General features: G+C 38.0%; 1 protein-coding gene across 1 annotated transcript in view; it reads right to left on the reverse strand.

The window, feature by feature from the left end:
* The window catches only part of Sptlc3 (serine palmitoyltransferase long chain base subunit 3), a 117,526-nt gene that overhangs the window by 48,743 nt on the left and 44,207 nt on the right, over positions 1–24,576 (reverse strand). The window contains exons 5-7 of the mRNA XM_005365533.1: positions 16,618–16,742; positions 14,591–14,684; positions 226–331 (exon numbers count right to left, since the gene is read on the reverse strand). Of these exons, the coding sequence (XP_005365590.1) occupies positions 226–331; positions 14,591–14,684; positions 16,618–16,742 (325 nt within the window). The remainder of the gene's footprint in view (positions 1–225; positions 332–14,590; positions 14,685–16,617; positions 16,743–24,576) is intronic.

Raw genomic sequence — 24,576 nt, forward strand, 5'->3', positions numbered from 1 at the left:
AAGGCTTCACCAGCATGTCAGTCCCTAAGCCTTCCAGAAGATGCACAGAGCTGTAGAAAAGACAGGAAGCCCCAGATCTGGCCACTAATGTCAGTAGCTTTATCTTGTATTACTCCCTGGCATCTATAAGCACCTCCTTTATTTTTAGCAGGAAAGCTCTTATTCTCTTCATTGGGCAGCTTGCTGTGAGCCCCGAGTGTCAAAGGCCTCCAGTCACTCACATACCTGTAAATGCCCTCTACGAGGATGAGGATCTTCTTCCATGCTCGGCCTGTGCGAGGCTGGCCACTGATGATGGATTCTCTCAGGAGCTTCTCTAGGTTCTGTACGTCTTTAAATAACGGGAAAGAAAGGATTGAGTTATGGGAGGGCTCTTGTTTGCCTTCCTCTTTTTGTTTCATGAGAGGGTGCCAGAGCTATTTTTGCTTTTAACTTGTAGTTTTATACTCAGACCTGGACTTTGAGAAAGCAAGGTTGGACCCAGAGAACTCCTGGGAGATTTGGGGGGTTATTTTCTACTAAAGCTTAACTCGGTAGGATGAACAGTTGTGTCTGTACAGGCAGGCTGAGTCAGCTTTAGGCTGTCTTAAGCTTCTCTTTGCCTGCCTGAGAGAACTTGGAAGTCAATACTATAGACAAGTATCTAGTGAAGCCAAGGCTTCATTGCTAGGCAAAAACTGTACTCTGATGGATGAATTTAACAGCCCCTCATGAGTTGTTTAGACCCAAGTCTGCTACGGTTTGCACAGAATACCTGCGTGGTGCGAGAGATCTCATTATCCTTGGGGGATAATTTGAACTGACAGATGTTTTAGCAGTGTTCAGGTTGTGAAACAATGTGGGGTCCTGCATGAAATATTTGTGAGCTCGGGACACACTGCTAGTTGCTGGCAATTACCAAGCCCCCTTTTTTTCTTGTGTCTACTACCCTTCGAATGTTATTTTTGTCATGGGTTGTTCAATTCTCCCATGACCTCTGTGGAGACCTGCTATAGGTTCTTCATGTGCTGAGTCAGGCCACTGCGACACAGAGGATTTGGTAAACTAAGGCGGAGGGCGGTTCTCAACCCTCCTAACGCTGAGACCCTTTAGCTGGCCTATGGTTGTAAATGGCAGAGTTGGGTTTTGAATCTGTACTCAGGTCCATAGTTGTAACCATAAACTTTTACTGCCTTAGGTGATAGTCCTTGCGCCTTTTCAATCTCCAGAATGCTGCAGGGCAGGATGGTAGGGTAATGTCTGCTAGGACAGCCTTGTTCGCTTGTAATGGAAAATCACAAAGAGTGAAAGTCGAAGATGGCTGGGCTTGGGCTAAGAGGCCATTTGGAAGGACTTAAGAAGCAACTCAGCTGTTTGGTGTTGTATGTGCTATTTACATTTTAACTTTTCAAGTCAAAGTGAGTGAAAAATTACATAGCTAATGTGCATATTTTTGTAGATTTACTATATTTGTACTCTGTATTTCTGCTGAAGAAAATTCACAGATCCTTGACTCTCCCCAGGGAAAGATGAGAGACAGTGAGGAAGTTATCTGAGCATCAACCACGAGGCTGAATGACAGATACGTGCTGATCAGTGTATGCTACCGAGGCTTACAAACTGTTCCTTTTTGTTACAATAATAAACCAATACAATCTCAGAAAGCCCTTCATGAATTAGTTCTCTGAATACTTCCCTGAGACAGCTTCTCTGTGGTCCCCAACACACATCCTCCTGCTCTCCAATACGGTTCTGCCTCTAGTCTGTCTGGAAGGTGTCCATCCACTCATCACCCACGCCTCCCTTTAGACAGATGCATTTTGTCTGGAGCTAAGGTTTCCCTAGCAAACTGTATTTTTTCGTTTTGATTTCAAAGAGTCTCCTCTCTTCTGAATGTTTCCAGCTGACGCCATTGCTCACAACCAGATGGCAGCCAAGGAGACTGAAAGCAACTTTCCTGTTTCAGATTCTCAGGGCTCCTAAATCCTCACCTGCATCGCTAGCTTATTTCTACTTTACTTTTAGGCTGAATGTCTAAACCATTGAAGGAATCCCTGGGAGTAGAGGAGACAGTCTCTCTGTTCTATAATCTACTTCAAGTTGTTAGCCTATGAATGGACAAAGAGATGGTGAACAAGAATTTGTGTTTAAACAAACATAAACATGACACTGCCTTGTCTAATTTTTTTTTGTACATAAATGAGACATCATACTAGTGGCTTTCATGCCATCCTCATAAAGGTAAGTCAAATTGAAGTAAAATAGAAGATACTTTAATGCAGTGATATAAAATAATGCTTGTTTTAAAAGTTGTTTCTATAAAGGGGAATAATGGAACAGGACACATTACATGGGGGTAATAGGGCAGGATGGAAGAGGGGGCACAGCTAACACTAATGACCTTCTGAAAAAACTCATGAGAATATGCTATGTAGAAGCTTCCCAAAATACAAACATATTTAGAAAGTGGAATTAATTGTAATGGGGCAACAGTGCCTTTGCTAGACACTACAGACTAACAAACAAATACAAACCACGGTGTCATAAATGACCTCCATTAGATTTGTTGGCAATAGAGGTCCCATAGAACTCCAAATATTCCAGGCTACTATGATTGCTTTTCATTATCTTTTAGAACTGGATGGTGAGAAACTATTGCTGAAGGGACTGAGTATTTGAGTCAAAGAACTTGGAGAGAGCAAGTTGGTTCTAGCCTAGAAGCTTCACCCCTGTTTGCACAGTGCTAAAAGATACTATGTACATTGCTGGAGGATAAAGTAATCATCAATTTAATCCAGCTGTAAACTCCAAAGGCTCTAGGAACTCTCAGCTGGATATGCCCACTATGCGATAGTGGCAGGAATGTCATGGGAGTGATCAACTACTTTATAATTGTATTTAAGGCCTATTCTCAAGATGGAACCCATTTCTGGCAATACTTTTGAAGTCAAAAACCTATGGCTAGATTGTCCCTTAACTCTTATTATTCTGATAAATGTACATAGTATTAAATTAACTCCTACTGGCTTATTGTGTTTTCATAGATTAGTGCTTCATCAGAGGAGCTTCTTCTTTGTAGTAGATGATACTCAGCACAGAGATTCATGACTGGCCAAAGTTCTGCAAATTAGAGACTTTGGAATGCTCAGCTCTAAATTGGACATCTATAGCATATCCCTTCCATCCAAAGCTCAGGGGTCATTGTCAAAGAGGGGGCAGAAAAATTGTAAGAGCCAGGGATAGTGGATGTCTGCAAGGAAATAGGGTTAGTTAGACATAAAAGGGCAATTGCACATATGATTTCTAAGCAGTTGTGACAGCATGCACAAGATTTGGGGAAAGTCAAATTAGACAAAAATCTCAGAATTGATAAGATATGTGGACACAGAAGAGTCCCATCCTTAGCTAAGGAGTTGTTGAAAATTGATAGCTGCCAGGAAAGGAAGGGTTAGTTCTCCTTAATGTTGTGTCTTCTGGTAGGCTGACTGTGCTCCAACAAATGTCCACATATCTAAAGGTAGATTGGCAGCACAAATTTAATGGGTTTTCCAAAAACTGAGAATACAAAGTTGTGTGGAAATGGGATAGAAGGTAGGTATGGGAGGCATAGGGGAGGGGACAATATAATAAAAATTATTGTCAAAGAGTTAGTGGAAATGTTAAAAATAAATGAGTGTTCTAAGATTAAAATATAAAGCTTTAAGCCACACATGATTGAATGGTGCCTTCTATGGAGAGAGGATTCTAGTAGAGTTTTTGTGAAACCTCAAGTTGCCACATTTCTTCAAAATGCTTCAGAATCCTCAGAAAGGATTGTTACAAGGGACTCAGGAGGCCTCACTCCTCCCTGAGTATTTGTAGGAGGTTAATGGCTACAGGGGGAGGGAGGACATTTTTTTCTTTTTAGCGGTGTAGCCACTGGGTATTCGTTTATGCTCCTGTAAATAACCCTCCACTCATGCTTCTGTAGGCAATTCAAATGAAATTTATTGATTCCCAATGATGTGAAATTAGAAAGGGGACTCATTAGGCTGAAGTATGGATGAAATGCATTATATACATATCTTAAAAGTCACAATAAAATACACTACTGTGTATAATTAGCATATGCTAATTAAAGCATTAAAAAGTGCTCTAGAATCAGTGAAGAATGAATAATCTGGCCCCTGGCCCCTGGTTAGAGCTGGCTCCTCAACTTAAGCTTTTTTTTTTTTTATGGTATGTAGTGAGCCAACCTAGGAATAGGCTGTTTTACTTCCTATAGTAGAAAAATGCAGATTCTCTTTGGTGGTGGTTTGAAAAAAAAAATGGCCACCAACAGAGTGGAGTGGTAGTATTAGGAAGTGTGGCCTTATAGGAGTAGGTGTGGTTTGTTGGAGGAAGTGTGTCATTATGGAAGCAGGCTTTGAGGTCTCATATATGTTCAAGCCAAGCACGGTCCACTTCCTGTTGCCTGTAAGATATAAGACTCTCAGCTACTTTTCTAGCACCATGTCTGCCTGTACACAGCCATGTCCCACCATAGTGATAATGGACTGAATCTCTTAACTGTAGGTGAGCCACCCCCCAAAAATATTTTCCTCTATAAGGGTTGCCATGGTCGTGGTGTCTCTTTACACCAATAGAAGCCCTAAGACAATACATAACAAGTAGGAATGCCAAGGCTACAGTGCATATTCTGCACGGAGATTCCAGCTGCTAGTGGGATAGGGCTGCAATAGCTATTGTATCCAATGGCTATGGTATCCACTGGCTATGGTACCCAATAGCTATGGTATCTAGTGGCTATGGTATCCAGTGGCTATGGTATCTAGTGTCTATGGTATCCAGTGGCTATGGTATCCAATAGCTATGGTATCCAGTGGCTATGGTATCCAATGGCTTTTTCAAAAGGTACCACATCTGTCTGAGTCCAACACATTCTGTGGGAATAGAGTCATATTGAATGCTGTACATTTGTAAATGTCCTTGCTATATCCCTTCAGCTCAACTCTTTTTACAAACATAGACCATTCTTTGATCCCCTCCAAAATAGCCTCCTTTTTTTGTTTGCAGAACCGTATTTGATCTGGAAAAGCAGTAGCTTACACACAAAAGCGAATTGGTATTTATATATGGTTCCCTGGGTCGGTCATCCCTCAGGTAATGCTGGTAGCCATCATTTTCCATTAGGAGTGAAGTCTTGGACACTGTCATAAGCTGCCTGTTGCTACCTCCTTCCTGGATGCTCTCAACTGGTTTATCTGCTGTACTTCTCCAGCTTCCTTTATAAATAAGAGAGGTTTCCTTAAATCTTTATCTTAGGGTCTGCTGCTGGGAGAAATGAACCAAGACAAAGCAACAGACTTGAGCGTAAAGTTTAGATCCTGCCTTTTGACATTTGAGTGACTTCAGGTATGTAATTCAATCACTCTGGGGTCAGTCTTCAGTAATATATGGGTAATAGATAACTATGTATTATGGTTATTGCAATAATTATTTAAATGTTGTAATAAGTCTAGAATGAGTGATTCTGAATTTTAGCTGAGACATATTTTTCACATTTTATTATCCAGCAACTGCTAGCCCGAGGTTATAAAACGTCTAGCCCCAGCTTTGAATGGAACATTGCTGAAAATTAGCTTCTTAGTCCTTTTCTGTCCCTAGGAAGAAGCCTTTGAAGGATCTGAGTTTCTTTCTTTTCAGAACTTTCTTTCTGCTTAGTGTTCTTAGTTCCTCATGTGACTGTTGAAGGTAGGGAGGAAAATCAAGGAATAGATTTTAGTGAGTAGCTGGACCCTTTGATACAGGATATTGAAAATTTATTTTGCTATTTGTTATGCTTCTCTGAAAAGCCTTTCTATATGTTGCATCTATTTTTTTTCCCTATACAGAACTCAAGAGCCAAGAATACCATTTTGTTCATAGGTACCCTAATTTAAAGAACACACTGTTGCTACATCAGAAGAAAATCCCCTTTCTCTGCTACTTGAGGAATGTTGTGATGGTTCATCTTGACTAACGCTTATGGGGTTTATGTCCACCATGGACATGAATCTCTGGGCATTTCTTTGAAGAACATTTCCCAAGATATTTGACTTAAGAGGAATGGCGACCTATTCTGAATATGGATGATGACCTATCCTAAATATTTACGACACTATTTCATGGGATGGGGTCCTTGACCGAATGAAAAGAAGAAAGCAAACTGAGTGCGAGTGATGTGAGTTCCCCTCTGTGTGCTGTGAATATGTTTCATTGCCATTGGTTAATAGAGAAGCTTTTGGCCAATGCCTTAGCAGAGTAAAATCAGGCAGAAAATCTGAACAGAGATGTAGAGAGAGAGAGAGAGTAAGTGGAGTTGAGGAGATGTCATGTAGCTGCTGAAGGAGACAGATGCCCTGGAACCTTACCGGTAGACCATGAGCCTCATGGTAAAATTCAAAATCATAGGAACAAGTTGATTTAAGAAGGGAGAGTTTGTTAATAAAAAGCCTGAGCTAATAGGCCAAGCAGATTTTTAATTAATATAGTTTCTGTGTGATTATTTTAGGTAGGTCTGGGTGGCTTGTAACAAACAAGCAGCCTCCATCTACAAAATGGCACATCAACATGGAGCTAACCCACATGGCTAGCCACACACTTCAGGTCCAGGTGCTTGTGTGCCCACCCAGGGTCAGGAGGAAAGTAACTGAGAGCACAACAGCAGCTCAGCACCCCTGCCTGGGAAAGCAGCCAGATCAGGTCTGCAAGGTGTGCACAGATAGAGCATGACAGATTCCCACTGCCATGCACAGCAATATCCCCAGGTCACACAGTGCATTGCATAGGAGATTTTGCTTTCACTAGGATAAAAAGGGTTTATGTTTTGCACACTCCTTCCCAGAGTTAAAGTGGTGAGCATGGCTCCTATCCTGTGGTACTAGAGTTGGTGGTAAAGGTACCTCCGCCATATTAAAAGGCCAAGAGAGGAGGAGCCATCATCCACGGCTGCTGCAACCAAACTGCTTACCATTTTTAAAAAAATGCTCCTGATCAGAAAATGTTTACAAATATGCAACAAAGTCAGATTCAGACAGAATTTAACCTCTAAATGGGCCATAGTGTGTTTCAAAAAATGTACTAAGATTTGAGAGTGAGCAAAAGAAGAGTATAGTCAGTTACCAAAAAATAGCTTTAAGAAACAAAACAAAGACTTCAAAGAGAAAGTAAAAGTAATATAAAAGAGTACAGATAGTCATAGATTAAAGGAGTAAAGAAAAACAAGTCACATAAATATGGAATATACACAGAAAGTCTAGATTGTGTATATTATTGTGTTTTCTTTAATTTTTTTGACTACAGAAAGATATTTGAATCTGGGGGCTGCTAATGTAGACCAACATATATATTTTAAAAAAATTGGGTCTAAGGATATGTTGCTTTAGAAAAGAGGTTCTGCTTTTCACAAATCATGAGAACCTGTGGATTCCTTCCAGACTAACATGGTTTGATGAATCAAGACCCCCCAAAAGGTCTTCATGACCCCCCCCAATACTTCACCCAACAAAAAGCAGGAAGCAGTTTGAAGAGAACTACTCCCAAATTTCCAAATATTGTTCACAAATGTTTGTTTTCATATAAAGGTGGATATAATATAGAGATGAATACTTTGCATTGGTATGCATATTGGTCTATTGATAAAAATTTAAGGCCGATTTTGTTATATGTATTTCTGCTCTTCTTTAAGGTATTTAAAAATGTGATGATAGTTAAGAAATACAGACTAATAGATAGTCATTTATAATAGTCAAACTAAATGGTCATGTTAGTTAGATTTCTGACATATATTTCAGATAGGTATTCTTCAAAATTTTCAAAGATGTACATAATATGGCATTTAAAATATTTTAAGAACTTAGACTTTCCTTGGCAGTGAGGCATATCTGCTTCTGGCAGTACCAATTACTTCAGAGAGTTTGATTGGCATTGAAGAAACTTGTTATGAAATTTGCCTTCAATGAGACAAGGCTAGACAATTGGGGAAGAAATTGCTCTTGCCTGGAATGCTGATGGTATGCTGTATAAATTAGACATGCAGGACTCACAGAAAAATGATTGCTGAAGTTGCCTAAAGAAGGTGAGATGATCCCTCAGGGTTCCTGCTTTATGAAAGTGTCTGCCAGACATTCTGCAGGACATAGAAGATAGTAACTGACAAAATGCCAATATAGGTGGAACTGTCTTTGAAATTTCCTGCTTCTTGGAAAAGTCTACCAGATACTATGGGCCTGTAGGTTTAAGATGGATGCCCCAATGTTACAGAATAACTTCGGGTGACTGTCCAGGAAGTGAGATGTCTCTGTCAATTGTAGAGTTGTGGAAGTTGTTATAATGTATTTCCTGTTTACTTAGGTAATATTATATCCTCCTAGAGTCTTTGATGGAATTGAAGAAATATAGTTATAATTATAAGAAATAGATTAGATATAAAACTTTAGACTCACAAAGATAAAATAGATGATAAAGTATTTTATGTAATTTGACAAATGTAAATGGACTAAATATTGTAAGTACAACTTTTGCTTGATAACTTTTGTTGTATGTAATCTTTCTGTGTTAAAGTTAAAATCTTTCTTTTTAATTATACAGAAAATTGGAGGTGATGTGGGATTCCCCTCTGTATGCTGTGAATATTTTATTATAGTTGGTTAACAAAGAAGCTGCTTTGACCTATAGCAGGGCAGAATATAGCCAGGTTGGAAGAGATGTATAGAGAGAGCAGGTGGAGTCAAAGAGATGCCATGTAGCTGTCAAAGGAGAAAGACACCCACTGGAGCCTTACCTTACCAGTAGGACACAACCTCATGGTAATACACAGATGAATAGAGATAGATTAATTTAAGATATAAGAGTTAACTAGAAATATGCATTGGCCAAACAGTGTTATAATGAATACAGTTTCTATGTGATTATTCAGGTCTAAGCAGTTGGGAAACAAAGAGCAGTCTCTGTCCACATACTAGCAGTCATTTCTTTCTGCTTCTTGAGTGTGGATGCAATATAACCACTTGAGTGTGGATGAAATATGTCCTACTGCGGTGACTCCCATACCATGCTGCACCCTAAAACTCTGATTCAAAACAGCCTTTCTTTCTTTAGGTTTCTTTGCTAAGTATTTTGTGGCAGCCATAGGAAAATTAAGTAATGCAAGTGGAAGAGGGGCAAAGAGAACTTGGGATAGAATATAGTCCATAGGAGGAAACAAATTTTGGGTTTCATGAAATCTCATAATCTCAGTCTTTTGCAATTTCTTGGCATGGGCAGTCACCATTAAGAACCTGTCTTTCATGTTATTAGCTTTTTTACCTGGTGTGGTTCATGTGTTATAGATGCAAACTTGGCATATTCTATCTAACCTTAAATAGCTCCTGTGTTATGTCACTCCAATCTATGAGTGTTCAGGAGTAAGACATCATAGTATTGGAGGCAGACACATTTAAAATTACCTTGAGTATCACTAAGCTGTAAGCAGAGCCAGCAGAAATGAGTATCAATTATATTGTTGTCCCATCTAATTCTTTCCCCCTCTGGACACCTCACTTCCTTCACCTCCTGAGAAAGTAGAAGACTCTGTATATAGCTCTGCTCCCTAAGGTGGTGCTTTCATGATGTGACTATAACATGGTGCACACTGGTGAGAGGGAGTAAAGCCTTCTATTTGTTCCTTACTTCTGCTGCAAGAAAATAGCCCAAATTATTGACTAAAACAGGACAATGGAAGGTTTTACAAATCTGGACATCAGAAGCTGCAGTGGGCCTGCCTGGACTAATTCATAGCTTTGGCAGGCTGGGCCGTATTTTTGAAAGTGTTAGAGTCTATTGTGCTTTTTCATAGTTTCCTGCTTCTACGCCCCACCTTCCTTAGAATGTGATCCCTTTCCATCTTCAAAACTAAAAACGGCCACTGCAGTCTTTCTCATATGGCGTTTTTCTGACAACCTTCATTTTGCTTCATCTTCTGAATTTAGGGACCATAATACTACACTGGACCCCCCGTAGAGGTTTTATTTTAAAATTAATCGGCTGACCTGCTGAATTATCTCTGTAGTTTTAACTTTCTTTCCAGGTAATGAGGCATTGGCAGGTTCTGGGGACCAGGGCATTGGTATGTTTCAGGGCAATTATTTTGCCTTCCACAGAAAACTAAGCAATAGCAGCTCATTCATAATGGATATCTGTGAACTAGGAGGTGGTAGATGATGACCCAACTGCATAATCCTAATCAACTAGAAGGGCAGCATTTTCTAGGTAGTCCCAGATTTCATTGTTACTTTGTAGAATCATTTTTTAAAAAGTTAGTTTACATACAAAAGAGCAAGTCTCTCTATACCATTTCCACAATACTTTCTTTGAGTTATTCCTCTTCTCTAGATTATTGTGGGTTAGTTTCTTAAATACCTTTGAACTTTAATCTTTTCATCTATTAATTTGTTTCTATCTTATTATGTTTTCTGCATGACTAACTAAATGAATAAATAAATAAATAGAGCAGCAATGTCAATAACTAGACATCTGGCATATAGTAAATTCTCAATTAACTGCTAGTTTCTGGCACAGAATAGCTATAGCTAACATTTATTATAAATATAAATAGTGTCATATACTTTCTGGGAGTAAGAAGGCAGCATGAAGAGTAAGTTATTGAATATGTTGAATATTAAAAAGCTTTGCAGAAAATAAAAATTTAATGCTAATTGTAATCTCAGCAGAGTTGAAGATTTTAAAATAGAAATGTATTTGAACATATTTAAATTTTGGAAAATTATAGAAATAGGGACATTCTAAAATATTCTCATTCACCTGTCCCAGGTTAATGTTTCAACATATTATATCTATGTATGTATCTATGTATGTATCTATGTATGTATCTATGTATGTATCTATGTATGTATCTATGTATGTATGTATGTATGTATGTATCTATCTATCTATCTATCTATCATGTATGTATGTATCTATCTATCATGTATGTATGTATGTATGTATCTATCTATCTATCTATCTATCTATCTATCTATCTATCTATCTATCTATCTATCTATCCATTCACCATTTATTTCTTCTGAATTGAGACTAAGCTACATATATCATATCCTTTACCCCTAAATAGTTCACTACACCTTCCCTAAGAAGAGAGATATACTTTTATGTGACAATAACAGGGCTGGTTGATCTATCTATATGGAACCAGATGTACTATCGTAGGCTTTATGAACCACACAAGTTCGTGGTTACACACTTCTCTTTGTAACCATTTACAAACATAAGTTCTTAGGTGATAGGTAGTATAGTTACCCACCTTGACATATTATTCTTACTTAATACTTTTAAGTTTATTAGTCTCTCTTCTGAGTTTACAGTTTGACACAGGAATAGTATCATCTCATGTCACTCAGCATCTAAGACCAGGTGTATTTGTCACAACTTTCAGTATCTTTTATGGTAAACTATTTCCTTGGATTGTTTTAATCTTTTATAATATTGCCAAGACAAGTCCTTGGCTTTTATCAAGCATTTCTAATTTGGGGTTTTCTGCTCTGCATTCTATGAAAATGATGGAGAAAACCTCAGATATTTCATTGAAGATAAAATGTCCATGTGCCCATCACTAACAGTGTTGCTGGTTTTTTTTTTTTTTTTTTTTTTTTGCTGTCCAAGCTTCCTGCATGTGGCTTCTCCGACATTACTTTCCTGTGAGTAGAATCCAAAGGATAATACTAAATGGCTGCTTGTGTGGTGGGGTTTGTGTTGCTAGTTTTATATTAAACTACTGTGAGTCCTGAGTAATCACTGAAACAGTTGCAGAGCAAAACATATTCTGTGGTTGGACAACCTTATTTAACATAAGGTTGTTTTATATTGCCTTGCCTAGAAATTTCCCCCATTACCCAGGTGGCAAAACAAAGGAAAAAGACATGAATGTTGTAAAGAATCACGTGAGGAGGAAGGAGGTGACAGGAATGGGAGGGAGGTAAGAAGGGATGGGTAGAGAGTGACCAGAGCACATTATATACAAATATGAAATAATTCATACAAAAATCCATAATAAGATTTAGGTCTTCTGTCTCTCATTGTACATTATATATTGTCAATGTATTTGTTTCAACTCAAAGATTTGTTTTAAGTTGGTCTGGAGATGGGAACAATCGTTTATCTGCCATGGATGGTCCCTAGATGCCTATATTTTATAGTTTGGACCACAAACTACATTTTAGTAGAATGGAATGAAGAAATAAGTAATCAATCTTGACAATGACCCAGCTCACTTGTTCCAAATAAATCACAACCCAGCTCTGTCTATTTTAGAAGTGAGATTATTGTGTTAACCGTATATATGGCTTATTCATTTCCAGGTATAAGCTTCTACTACCAGTCATCTGTCATGCTAAAGATGCAAAGACACACATTGCATTTGTGCTAACACCAAAGGAATTTGACTGGCCACTTAGTAAAAGCGTTACTGTTTCTTCTTTGGCTTCATCCTTGTCTCAGGAGAGCTTCATTATGAATATCAGCCTGGCTTTGAACTCACAATCCTCTTAACTGAGATTCCTGAGTGTTAGGCTTCCTGGAAGAAACCATCATACCCAGCACAAATATACGCCTTAAGTCCCCCAAAAATGTGTATTTCAAACATGAATTTTTAGTAATACCTATATAATGTGAAACTGGATGTGATAATAGATGGAAAATCAATATCACTTAAGAGATTTATTTTATCAATAATAAAATGAAAAGTTGAATATTTGTTGCAAATACAAAAAAAGAGGCCAACATATTTTTAATTACATTGAACTATATCAGATTTGAGCCACATATCTGCAGTCCTGTTCTTCTGGAGTGCCTCGCCCTGGTCCTTCCCCCATCATAGCAATCTGTTCACAGACGCTGAATGTAGTTTCCCAATATATGTCACTTCCCACCTGTTGGGGGATATTTGATACCCTGAAACTGTGTTATGAAAGTCAACCTTGAGGCAGGGAACAGAGCCAGCGACTAGTTGGAATTAGCCATAGAAAAGGCAGGACTATAAATAGAGGAGCTGCACAGAAAGGAGTAGGGAGGGAAGTTAAGAGATGTCATGTGCTCTTCGATCTGGGAACCGTGGAGTGAAGGTCAGCTCGTCGCTCCTCCACCTCTTCGATTTATCAGGTTTTTATTCCCTGGTAATAGGACAACTTCACTGAACACAATATCCACCCCTACCCGAGCCCTGTTTCAGTTAGAGCAGGTTTTTGGTTGAACACTCCACTAGTTAGAAAAGGGACTGATTGAATTCACTTGAGAACCCTCGTGTGAATTCTCTCCTCTCTCAATGAGACAACTGATCTTTGGATAATCCTTCCTGTTCATAACCAGTCTTCTTTTCCTTTAGTCTCTGTGAATTCTTTGAAGGAAGGCGTGTGCTGAGGCGAAGAAACAAGGAAAGTTGAGGGGAATGGAAAGAAAGAGAGAAAGGCCTTAAGAAATAAAAGGAAGTATGCTAATGTGTGTGTTCTTGTAGGGGTGTGTGTGTGTATGTGCATGTGGATGTGTGGACTTGTATGAGCATGCACACAAAATGAAAGGAAGCCTCTGGTGCTAAATGTGCCAGAAGCAGAGCTTTAACAGGTCATATAGGTCAACGTCTTCCCTAGCTTTACAGATGAGGACTTTGAATGAAAGATGAAAGGATTTGCAGAAAGTGGCACAATTGAGGAGTACATCTGGATCAGAGAACATAGGTGCTTCCAGCCATGGCCTGTTTCTTTTAAGTTGTTTTCCAGAGACTTCTAATGGTGTCTGATCTGACCTACAAAGAGTGAAGGAATAGCCCTCTGCATCTTCTTCACTACTTAGTCACTTCAAACAGAGCCTGGAAGGGCATTCAAAAATCTTCTGAGATTTATTTTTATTTTGTTTTATGTCTCTGAATGTTTTTTTTCTGCATGTATGTATGTGTACCATTTGTGTTCATGGTACCCACTGTGGTCAGAAGAGGATATCTGGACCCTTGTTACCTGGAGTTGTAGTTGGTTGTAAGCTACCATGTATGTGCTGGGAATTGAACCTGGGTTCTCTACAAGAGAATTACATGTTCTAAACCACCAGATCCATCTCTCTAGCTTCTGAAAGGATATTTTAATAAAGTCTAAGACTATTAGGGGGATACAGACATTAACATTTTGTATGTAGGGATAGGGAAAACTAGCATTATACCAAGAAGAATGCTTTTTACTTACACATGGCCCAAAATGTAAAATCTTTGAACTTTTCCAAGACAAGGTTACAGGAAGGGCAGACTTGTGACACATCTGATAATTAATTGGCATCCTAAGGTATCAATCACATCTTCAGAGATCACGCCGCAAGACCACTAACTGTGACATTTATGTGTTTTGGTAACACTTAGCAATCTGGATGTTTAATATACTTCAGCCATTTGTTCCAGGTCATCAGAGATTAACAAGCCAGCAGTGAATATAAGCATAATTGTTTTTCATTAGGTTAAGTTGCCAGTATGAAAAGCAAAGACAAAAATATCACGAATAACCTTGACCTTTGCCTAGGAGCAAGCCAGTGTATTCTAGGTAAATGCTCAGATACTCACTGTTGTGTTTGAAGGGTCTTATGGTTGCACCTGAGAGTCGAGCCCCCAGGATGATAGACGTGTGGTTTAACTCATCACTTAAAATAAGGCATCCCTAGGCAGAAAACAAACACAAACCACAAGATGACAAAAGAAAAGACAACATATGGGAACTAGAAGACACCAAAACCCATGTTAAGCCTGGACTCTATTTTATTTGAAAAGGTTGAACTTTAGCTGGTATTTATATATATAAACAAAATCTAATCTTTCAGCTAGCTCTCTAGTCCTTTAGCTGGCTCAGGGAGATGGCAGCTGTTTGTAAGACGTTGCGTCTCCACTGGAACATTCACAGATGGTTTTCAACAGAAAGATCATGTTTAAGCATCAGTCAGAGTCTAAAGGATTGAAGACTGTGACTGGAGGACTGATGTGTGGCAGAGGGCTATAGACTATTTGGTACCTGATTCTGTGCTAGATTATTTGGAAGGTTCTCATTAGTCCTACGGGAAGCTCGGGAGGCATTTTACAGTAAGGCATTTCAAACTCTTATCTTGTATGCTCATTTTGCCTGTGCTAACAGCTCAAAGAGACAGAATCATCTGTGTTTTACAGCTAAAAACTGGATATTTGGAAAAGTGTGCAAGCATGGAAGGCCAGTGTGTGGTGGGTGGAAAATACTGCTACTCATCCATAATGCTTGTAAATTTATTTTTCTTTAAAAATTTAAAATGCATACATATAGAGCTTTTTAAGGATACCAAAAATGAAAAGAAATGATGGCTCTCTTTTGTTTCCTGTGGTGACCTGGAATTGAGTCCCCCCCCCTTATATTTTGATAATTTCACATACAAAATGTTTTGTTTTTGAGGCGAAAGCCAGCAAACTCGTCTTATCTTCACACTGAAAAATATGTGTCTATGATTTTTTTCTTTTGAAACATTTGAGAATTGCTGTAAACATCATGATACCTCAAATCTGTGTTCTTTACCTGTGTAATTACTATAAACGTGGCAGTTGTTATTGCCACAAAGTTCCAAATTTTTTATTAAATGTTACATATATTATATATCAGCATCTAATATGTCACTAAAATTAATCATTTCCCTAACTATTCTAATACTTCTAATGGTGTTATCTTTACTTTTTTCAATGAAATTCACAGAATCCAATTTTAGATCACATATACACTTAGCTATCATTGCATTTTTAGTAGCATAAATCTGGTTTATTGTACTTGCTTATTTAACATGATGCAGTCCACCTCTCATTTCTTTCTCAGGGATATCCTTAAACATTCTGGCATAATTTATGCTCTGAAGTTCTTTGTGATTTGGCATATGCCTTCATTGTTGGTCTCTTTTTGGATCATGAGCCTGTGTTTAGTTCCTCCACACTCTCTGCTTTGTACATGCAATCCCTTCTTTATTGGTTCAAGAACAATATCAATGATAGTATATCAATGCCCTCTTTTCATAATTCTAGTATAGCCACTGCAAGGTATCTCAAGAAGAGCTGCCAGCTCTCTTTTCCTGTAGTACCCATCCAATTTTATTTAGTATATTGTTTCTCCACTCTAATGTGAACACTTAAATTTACAAGGCAGGGATCTTGTTCATCCTTTTATATCCTGTGCGTGGCTTCATGCCATGCCACGTGGAATCTCAATAATTAGTCAGCCAATTGATGAATGAACAAGTGGCTTGGAAAATCTTTGGTCTAAAGTCATGCTTAGTATGTGCTTGCTACATGACAAATGCAGCTGCAAGTCCTTAAAACTTCAGATTATCTAAGCTACTATTGAAGATGACATTTGATCCATATTTAGTTTGGCAACATAATAACTGGGATGATCATGAGGATTTGCTAGCCTATGCTGATGTATTTATGCAAAGATTTTGATCTTGAGAAAAGGACTGTTTTGGCAAAGTTTCTGATAGAGGATTTCCATGAAGATGTAATTTTTAAGATAATACACAGGTGTATTGTCTATGTATCCATTAGATTATACATACAGCAGAAGAAGACACATAACAACAATTTCTTACCTTTCCAACAAGTATAGGGATATTCATTGCGTTGGTTGCAAATCCCATCCCAAAGGTCATCACTGCTTCTACATTCAAGAACTTAGCCATGAGCTCCTCCAGTTCCTTGTGCTTATCCAAGGTACCTAAGCGGAAATTACATGAGGAGTGATTCTCGCTTTTAAGTTTAAAAACTCACATTCCATTAAGCATACTTCAACAGAGTCCTATAGCATATCAAGAATTTTGGTCACAGTCCCAATCTAGAAACAACTCAAAAAGCCCACTTGTTATTAAATGAATATATTAATTTTGGAAATATAGTTGAATGTAACTTAATAAAAGACAAAAATACTTTTTTGGTATTTTATAATGGATACATTTTTATGAAAGAAGCTGGACTCTTTTGAGTGTGGGTTATGTATTCATTTATATACAGTTAGCAAATCTATAACCTTTGAATGTCAGGAGAGTGATAGTTTTTTTTGTTTGTTTTTTGTTTCATTTTTGACCATGAGAAGGATTTTGGCTTTCTCTGAATTTTCTGTATTTGGATGTTGTTGGGTACACAGGTATGTTTGTTTTGTAAAAATCCATTCCGTTATATATACTTATGCCTGTTTGATATGCATTTTATAATGCAATAGAATAAAGTTTATAAAACACACCCCCAATTCCTATATCTCACAATTAATGGTTACAACCCTTTTAGAGATGTCATTCACCTAAATACACACAGATTCCAGAACTTCTACAACTACTAATGATGATGGTGGACTTTATCGAACCTTGGAATATACTAGATATTCTAGGAAGGCTGCTATCTAAATGATTGCATTTAATGTTAGGCTTCCATTACTGCCGGTAATATTACTTTACAGATAAGAAAACCAAAATTTAAAGATTTCTCAGATAAAACTCAACAGAGATAATTTGACCTTTCTAAATATATGTTTTAATTATCATGACCTTTCTTCCTGTCTTCCTCCTCACCTCCCTTTTCCTTTACTCCCTCATTTTCCCACCACCTTCTTTCTTCTTTCTCTTTCTTTTCGTTGACATCCTCTTACTACGTAGCCCTGGCTGCCTTCAACTTAGTGAGCCTCCTATCTTATCTCCCTGAGTGCTAGGATTATAGGTGTGTCTCACCATGCTTGGCCCATAGCCTTTTATATCACTGCTTACTGATCTCTTCTTAAATACTTTAATCATATTACTTCTTGCTGGTAGCACAGTTTAATACTTCCCGAATTTGGCTTTTAATCATTTCATCTTCTAGATCCAGCATCATAGCTACTAGCTATATGTAGTCAGCGAAATTTAAGAACTGAATTCTAAATTATATTTGAATTTCATTACTTTCATTTTAGCCTTAAAATTAAAATACTTATAAATATTTCTTACTAAATACAGTGTCAGTATTTTAATAGGATTTCATTCGACTCCAGTCACGGAAAATTTAGTGTGCACACTGAGATGTAATATGAATGTAAAAAAAATAATACCAAGAAATTTTATATTGATTATGCGTTTAAATAATAATTTGGCTGTTAGAAAATTAAAAACAACAGCTCTTACATTATATCTTTACTTGGCATTTTTCCTCGATAATAGATTTGATTATATTTGCATGATAAATGACTTTATCTACTGAGCCATCTCTCCAGTGTGACAATTTAAGCCTATAACTGTCCCCGCAAACCTTGAGTCAGAATGACTGTGCTGTGTGTTGCTTCTGGCAACTCAGGAAATAAATAAATTCAGGTCTGAGAACAGAAAAACACACAAGTGATGAGATGGAGCTTGTACCCACAGGATTGGAAGAGCTGCTATTGAGATCTAAGAGTGCGCAATGTTGTTACAATGTTTAGGACCATTATAAACATGCTTCCCTCAGTGTAACTACCAATATATATTATGATTCACACTGGAATATCAAAATTCTATGCTCACTAGTAAATTAGCTCATTTATTATGGCAAAATTGTTAAAGATACACTTTTAGAAAATATTAAGCAGTCAGTTTAATGATTAAATATTTTTGTATGGAATATTGAGGATGATAGTTGAAGAACAGCATTTGTCTTTATGAGAAATCACAGTATTATACATAAACCAGTTGATGGCCTTCTCAAACATGAATTCATTTATCCCTAGAGTTATTAGAAACAAGCCACAGTACAGTCATTCTTACTTAAGGCTCAGTGGAGCAGTTAAAATTTAAATTGTCACACTGGAGACATGGTTTGGACGATAAAAGCATTTATCGTGCAAACTTAATGATCTGCTGAGTTCATGTCCCAGAATTCAGTGGAGTGGAAGGAGAGAACCAGCTCCACCGAGTAATCCCTGAATTTACACAAACACATCTCTCACACACAACAATAATAAAATTTACTAAAAGGTTGAAATTTTGATATAAAATGTTGTATCATCAAATATGTTATACAATAAAAAGGATAAATGAGCTTTGAAGATGAAAGTGTGAGCACATGATCATTTGTTGGATTCCCTTTTAATTAGAATCACTGCCTTCCAAAGAGGATGGTCCCAAGAGTAGGCAATCAAAAGTTAGGGGAGTGGATTCTGGCCCTAGATCTGCTGTTAACAGCTGAGTGGTCTCTGGCTACTGAGAATGGTGTCCTGTCCGAGTAGTGGCTCCCGCTCACTTTCTCATATCCACCTAACATGTGAAGCATTCTTTGCTGCCCTCCTCAGCTGCCCTAGCAGAACTAGTCTGAAGATGATGTAATTGTTATCCCGTGATGACTGTTATTGCTCTAAGTTGATTCTGAAATGTGGAGAAATCTCTATTACATAAGGAGCACACAGGGTGTAGATGAGCACATGACGCCTACGCCTTCCACAGATGCTTACAGAGTCAGAATGCTCATGTAAGCAAAACCTGCGATACCGTCGTAGATATTTGGTCAGGAAAACAAAATACCCTCTCCTGATGCTGACATTCAGTATGTATCGAGAGTTGTATGGAGTCCTTTTATGGAGAGTGAAGACAAGCATGAGCCAAGGGTAGAGGATGAAGTTAGGAAGATCAAAGACCTACGCAGGGCCAAAGCAACAAGGTAACTAGGGAGCAAACACCAATATTTAGAAAATCTGCTTCAAGACGGAAGGCACCAAAATTGGCCAACTGAGTAGCTTTCCTCATAAATCATTCCTGCCCAGGGGATCAAATGAGTAACTGTGTCACAACCAAATCACCCAGGCGTATGTGAACAGATACTGAAGATAAATCTCAACCTTTGTTCTTTCTAAACCTGCTATCCCACATGCTCAGCTACAACAGTTGAATCACTGCAAGTCCTTACGATAGCGTGGGACTTGCTGCGAGGCAAACAGACAGCCAAGCGACTGAGGGATGCACATGTGCAAAGACATGACTTTCAGAGGTTTCCCAAGACAAGTAATTCTTTATGGATTAGTAAATAAAAAATAAGGCTTTTTGACCTAATTAATTGTTGGTTTCTTATTATTTCTAAGAGTGAAGGATGACTCCAGGGAGCAAAGAAGTCACCAGGAAGTTGATAGGCTTCCTCTCTCCAGACACCAGGCATGACTCCGTCCAGGAAAGATTTTAAGTTGCAGCTGGGGGTCTGAATACTTGGTGGTTTTAGAAGTAACGTTCAACAGTTTGTCTTTCATATAGAAACACTGTCTTTTATGAATCCTAATAAAGTCTAACTATAGTTCTAGTTGAATGAACAAACAAATTCTCAATAGCTTTTTTTTTTTTTGCTGATGTCAGTGGCTCTACAAATTGCTGTGTTATGTATACTTTGACTCCTGTTATTACTTTGATGCTTTATTTATCCAGCAGGATACTAAAATTTGCTCTGTGAATAAAAGAATATATATATATGAACTGGATCTACCCTCTTGCCAGCTCACTAAGTGATATTTTCAGATGCCAAACACGGAGTTGATTGCCATAAGTCAAGTGAACAAAAAGTACATTCAGGATAAATGACCAACATTCTGGGCATGGACTACATGCTTGTGTTGGATTTTTAGTGATACTGACTGGCTCACCCTCAGTGAGAATGTTGAGATTTCTGGCTTTCATACTGACATGCTAATGTTGATTGATAGCAGTGAGTATGGGTATAATTGAGAAGTCCATTTCACAGTAACCAATTATTCCTCTGTCTCATGTGTGAAGCTATTTCCCTAACTGTGACTAGTCACATTTGGTTCATAATAGCCTGTTTGCATACTGTTTCTAGACTTGGCCTTAGCACAGGGTTTTATTTACCACAAAAACTTGCTAGCTCTCCCCATCTGTCTGTTTCAATGGTGCTGTGTTATCAGTTCACATCTGTGCCACTTTGCGTACATTGAGGATTCCTGTATTCAAGCCAGCATCAGTTCTTTTGCCTAAAGGAATCTGGCTTTAGGCATTACACAGAAATCTTTGGGTACCCAGTTCTTTTACTTGAAGTTTATGGGGTTATACTGCCTCTTGATTTACTTTACATTTTGTCAAACATTCAGAGGAAGATGAGAAACCAGAACCCTTGTCTGACGCCTGCATTCAGAGCCAAACAGAAGAAGCCACTTGGATCTGCACACCTACTTTGGATGACTTTTTAAACAAGACACTCGCCACATCTTGTTAAATTAAACCATTAGCAGATAATTAGAATCTGATGCTGGTAAAGGTGTCTAAGAGAGGCATGGTTGTACAACTATGACACGTTTTCATAGCAAATGATATTGATGAGAGAAGAACCATTACACTGACCAAATGATGACTCCTTCACTTTATGTTCTCATTTTTTATTTCTCTTTTTTGCTTTTTCATTTTCTGAGACCTTCATACATAAGTACTGTTTTGCCACAATTTTAACCCCTCTCTTTCTTCGCTCCAATTCTTTCAAGTTTCCCATTTATTTCTTCTCAACTTCATGGCCTCTTATTCTTTAGTTATTATTGTTTTACACACACACACACACACACACACACACACACACACACACACACACGTATATATACAATTTGCTGAGTTTATTTGATGTTGATTGTATGTATATGTGTTTTGGGATTGAAGACCCATGGGAAGACTGATCTCCCCTTCTCAGCAATCATTAATTGCTTACAGATCGTTATCTAGGGATGGAGCCTTGAGAGATTTTCCCCATCCTTGTTAGCATGCCAATTGGTGTTGTTTATTTTTCAAGTTTTATTTAGGCAACCATACTGTTGACATTTCATGGGTTCAGTTGTCTGCCATATATAGAGGACACTATCTTGCAACAGATTACTTTTTGTAATTTTATATATAATCATGGCATTTTGATGTACATATAGACAGTGAAAATATCAAACAAATTAATATGCTAATTGACTAACACAGTAACCCCTGTGTATGTATGTGCCTGAACCTGTGTGCATGTGCGTGCGTGTGCATGTGCGTGTGTGTGTGTGTGTGTGTGTGAGTAAGGCCTCTAGAATACATTCCTTAAACAAGAAATTCTGATTATGGTGTTAGGGATATATCTTAGTTGGTAAAATATTTGCATTGCATGCAGAGGGCTGTGGATTCAGTCCTCAGTGCTGGCAGAAAAAAAAATAGAAACAGAACTGTAGCACCCAGGACCTAGTGGTGGGCGAGACCATTGATGTTTTTCTCTCCCAGCGGTGTACTTAGACTCTTTCAGCATTGTGAAAGGTAGCCAGCAAGGTTGATTTCTCTATGTCCTGAATCCCATACTAAGTGGTGTCTTCAGCAATAGGGTCTTACCATTTACTTTTGATGGGCAACTAAAAGCAATGGCAATGTCCTGTGTTGTTCTGGGTACTTCAGGGCCCCTCTCCCTAACTCACAAGAATAAACTCCCTGATTGAGATTTTCATTTAATAATTCATGTCTCCTAGGAGCAATACAGTCTTCCCAGGCAGAATAGATCTATTCCAATTCCTTTAAAGACATATTACATCTTAAAAATTAACTTATAAACCAATGGATCTTTTTTTTTATATCAAAATTTGCAGTTTTGGTTAACTTACCTCCTATCCTTTGTTCTCTCTTATTTCCCAATCTCCATACTCACTTAAATCTTTAACCTCGGAGTATTTCCTACTGTCCTTCCATGCCACCTGTATTATACTATCAAGATGTAGGATTCTGCATAGTTTTTTTTCCCCTATCATTTCATTTCAGTTAAGTCTTTCCCCTTCTCTTATTTTCTCACTCCCACCCATTTCCATGTTTGAATCTTTCTGTTTCCGGGATTCTCTCTATTTTCATTTTACCCACATTTTACTCCGTTCCCTTCCCTAATCATCAGCCCTGAAGGTCCCATATCTAATGACTTAATTTCCACATATATTCCAAATTAAATATACAAAACAAAAGATTTAAATGTGAGTTTCACATATAAGAGATAGCAAGTAATGTTTGTCTTCCTGAGACTAGGTTACTGCACTCAGTATAATTTTTTCCAGTTCCATCCAATTTGCCTAGAAATTTTGTGACTTTGTTTCTCTTTACATCCAAGTAAAATTCTATTGTTTATGAATTTTATATTTAATTATCTGTTTATCAGTTAAGAGGATAAATTGATTCTACTATTGCAAAAGGGGCAACAGTGCACACGGATCTGCCAGTATCTCTGTAGTGATATATAATGGCCTTTGGTATTCGCCAGGTTCTATGATAGTTTTATCTCTGGCTTTCTGAGAAACCTCCAGACTGGTATATATAGTAGCTACACTAGTTTCCATTCTCACCAAAGTTTGTAAATGTTTCTCCTTCACCACATACATGCCACTATTTGTATTACTGATGATGGCCATTCTGACTCAAGGAGACAGACAGAAAACTGGGAGGGGTATGGAGTGGAGCGTACTAGAAGGAGCTGGAGGTAGTGGTGGGTATAACCTTATTTATGAATACCAGAATTATAATTTCAGATACTTCTCTTGTGTCACAAATTCTTATCATTTTTGTCAAAAGGATAAAACTGGAAACATTACCCTTAGTTTGCAGGAGTACAGATTAGAAAACCCCTGGATTACTTAGAGATTATCAAATGAGTAGGGCTCTGGTTTTAGCTGTGAGAAATCTGGTATAATTCAATGCACTCTTTAGTTATACCTAGGAGAATTATTCTTAGTTTTGATTTCCTAGCAATATTGAGCAGCAAGTCACAACTATGCCTGGACTGTGTGTTTTCTCTTCTGGAGTAGAGAGGAGGAAGACATTAATCTGCAAATTGTCAACTTCTGGGACTCTCCAGGTTTTCATCCCAGGTGTCTCTTTTCGGGCATTTACTGTACTGATGTAAAATTATTGGCATATTGCATTTGACATTATTATACTTGCTTGATTTTGCTGAACCTGCAAGGCCAATTTCCACACTTTTGGAGATATCTTTGCTTGTTGAAATATGGCTTGGGTGTAACTCCTAATGCTGTGAGAGAAAGGACAATTACCTTGTCAGGACTCTATTAGGTCTCAAGGAATTGCCAAAAAGCTTTCAGAAACCAAGATATATTTTCACTTTTCTACTCTCAAACAATTTTTCTGAGAGTACCCCTCACCTTACAAGGACCCTTAAAGTGGCTTGAGAGTAATGCAAGGACATTTCATTAATCAGAATTTGCAATAATTTATCCTAAAAGGAACTGGCAGCATTTATGAATAATGGATTTGCTATATAGCAAAATAATTGAAGTGGGAATCTTCGTAACTTATATAATGAAACCAATTGATTATAAACATGTTTGTAGCATTGATTTGCATAAAGTTGTGTTCATTAAAACATCTTTTGTGGTAGTAGAACCTGTACATGCTAGAAAAGTACCCTACCACTGACGTCACTTAAAAAAAATAACCAGGGCTGGGCGGTGGTGGCGCATGCCTTTAATCCCAGCACTCAGGGGCAGAGGCAGACGGATCTCTGTGAGTTCGAGGCCAGCCTGGTCTACAAGAGCTAGTTCCAGGACAGGAACCAAAAAA

The sequence above is a fragment of the Microtus ochrogaster genome, unplaced genomic scaffold (assembly GCF_000317375.1).
Source record: "Microtus ochrogaster isolate Prairie Vole_2 unplaced genomic scaffold, MicOch1.0 UNK3, whole genome shotgun sequence".
Taxonomy (NCBI): domain Eukaryota; kingdom Metazoa; phylum Chordata; class Mammalia; order Rodentia; family Cricetidae; genus Microtus; species Microtus ochrogaster.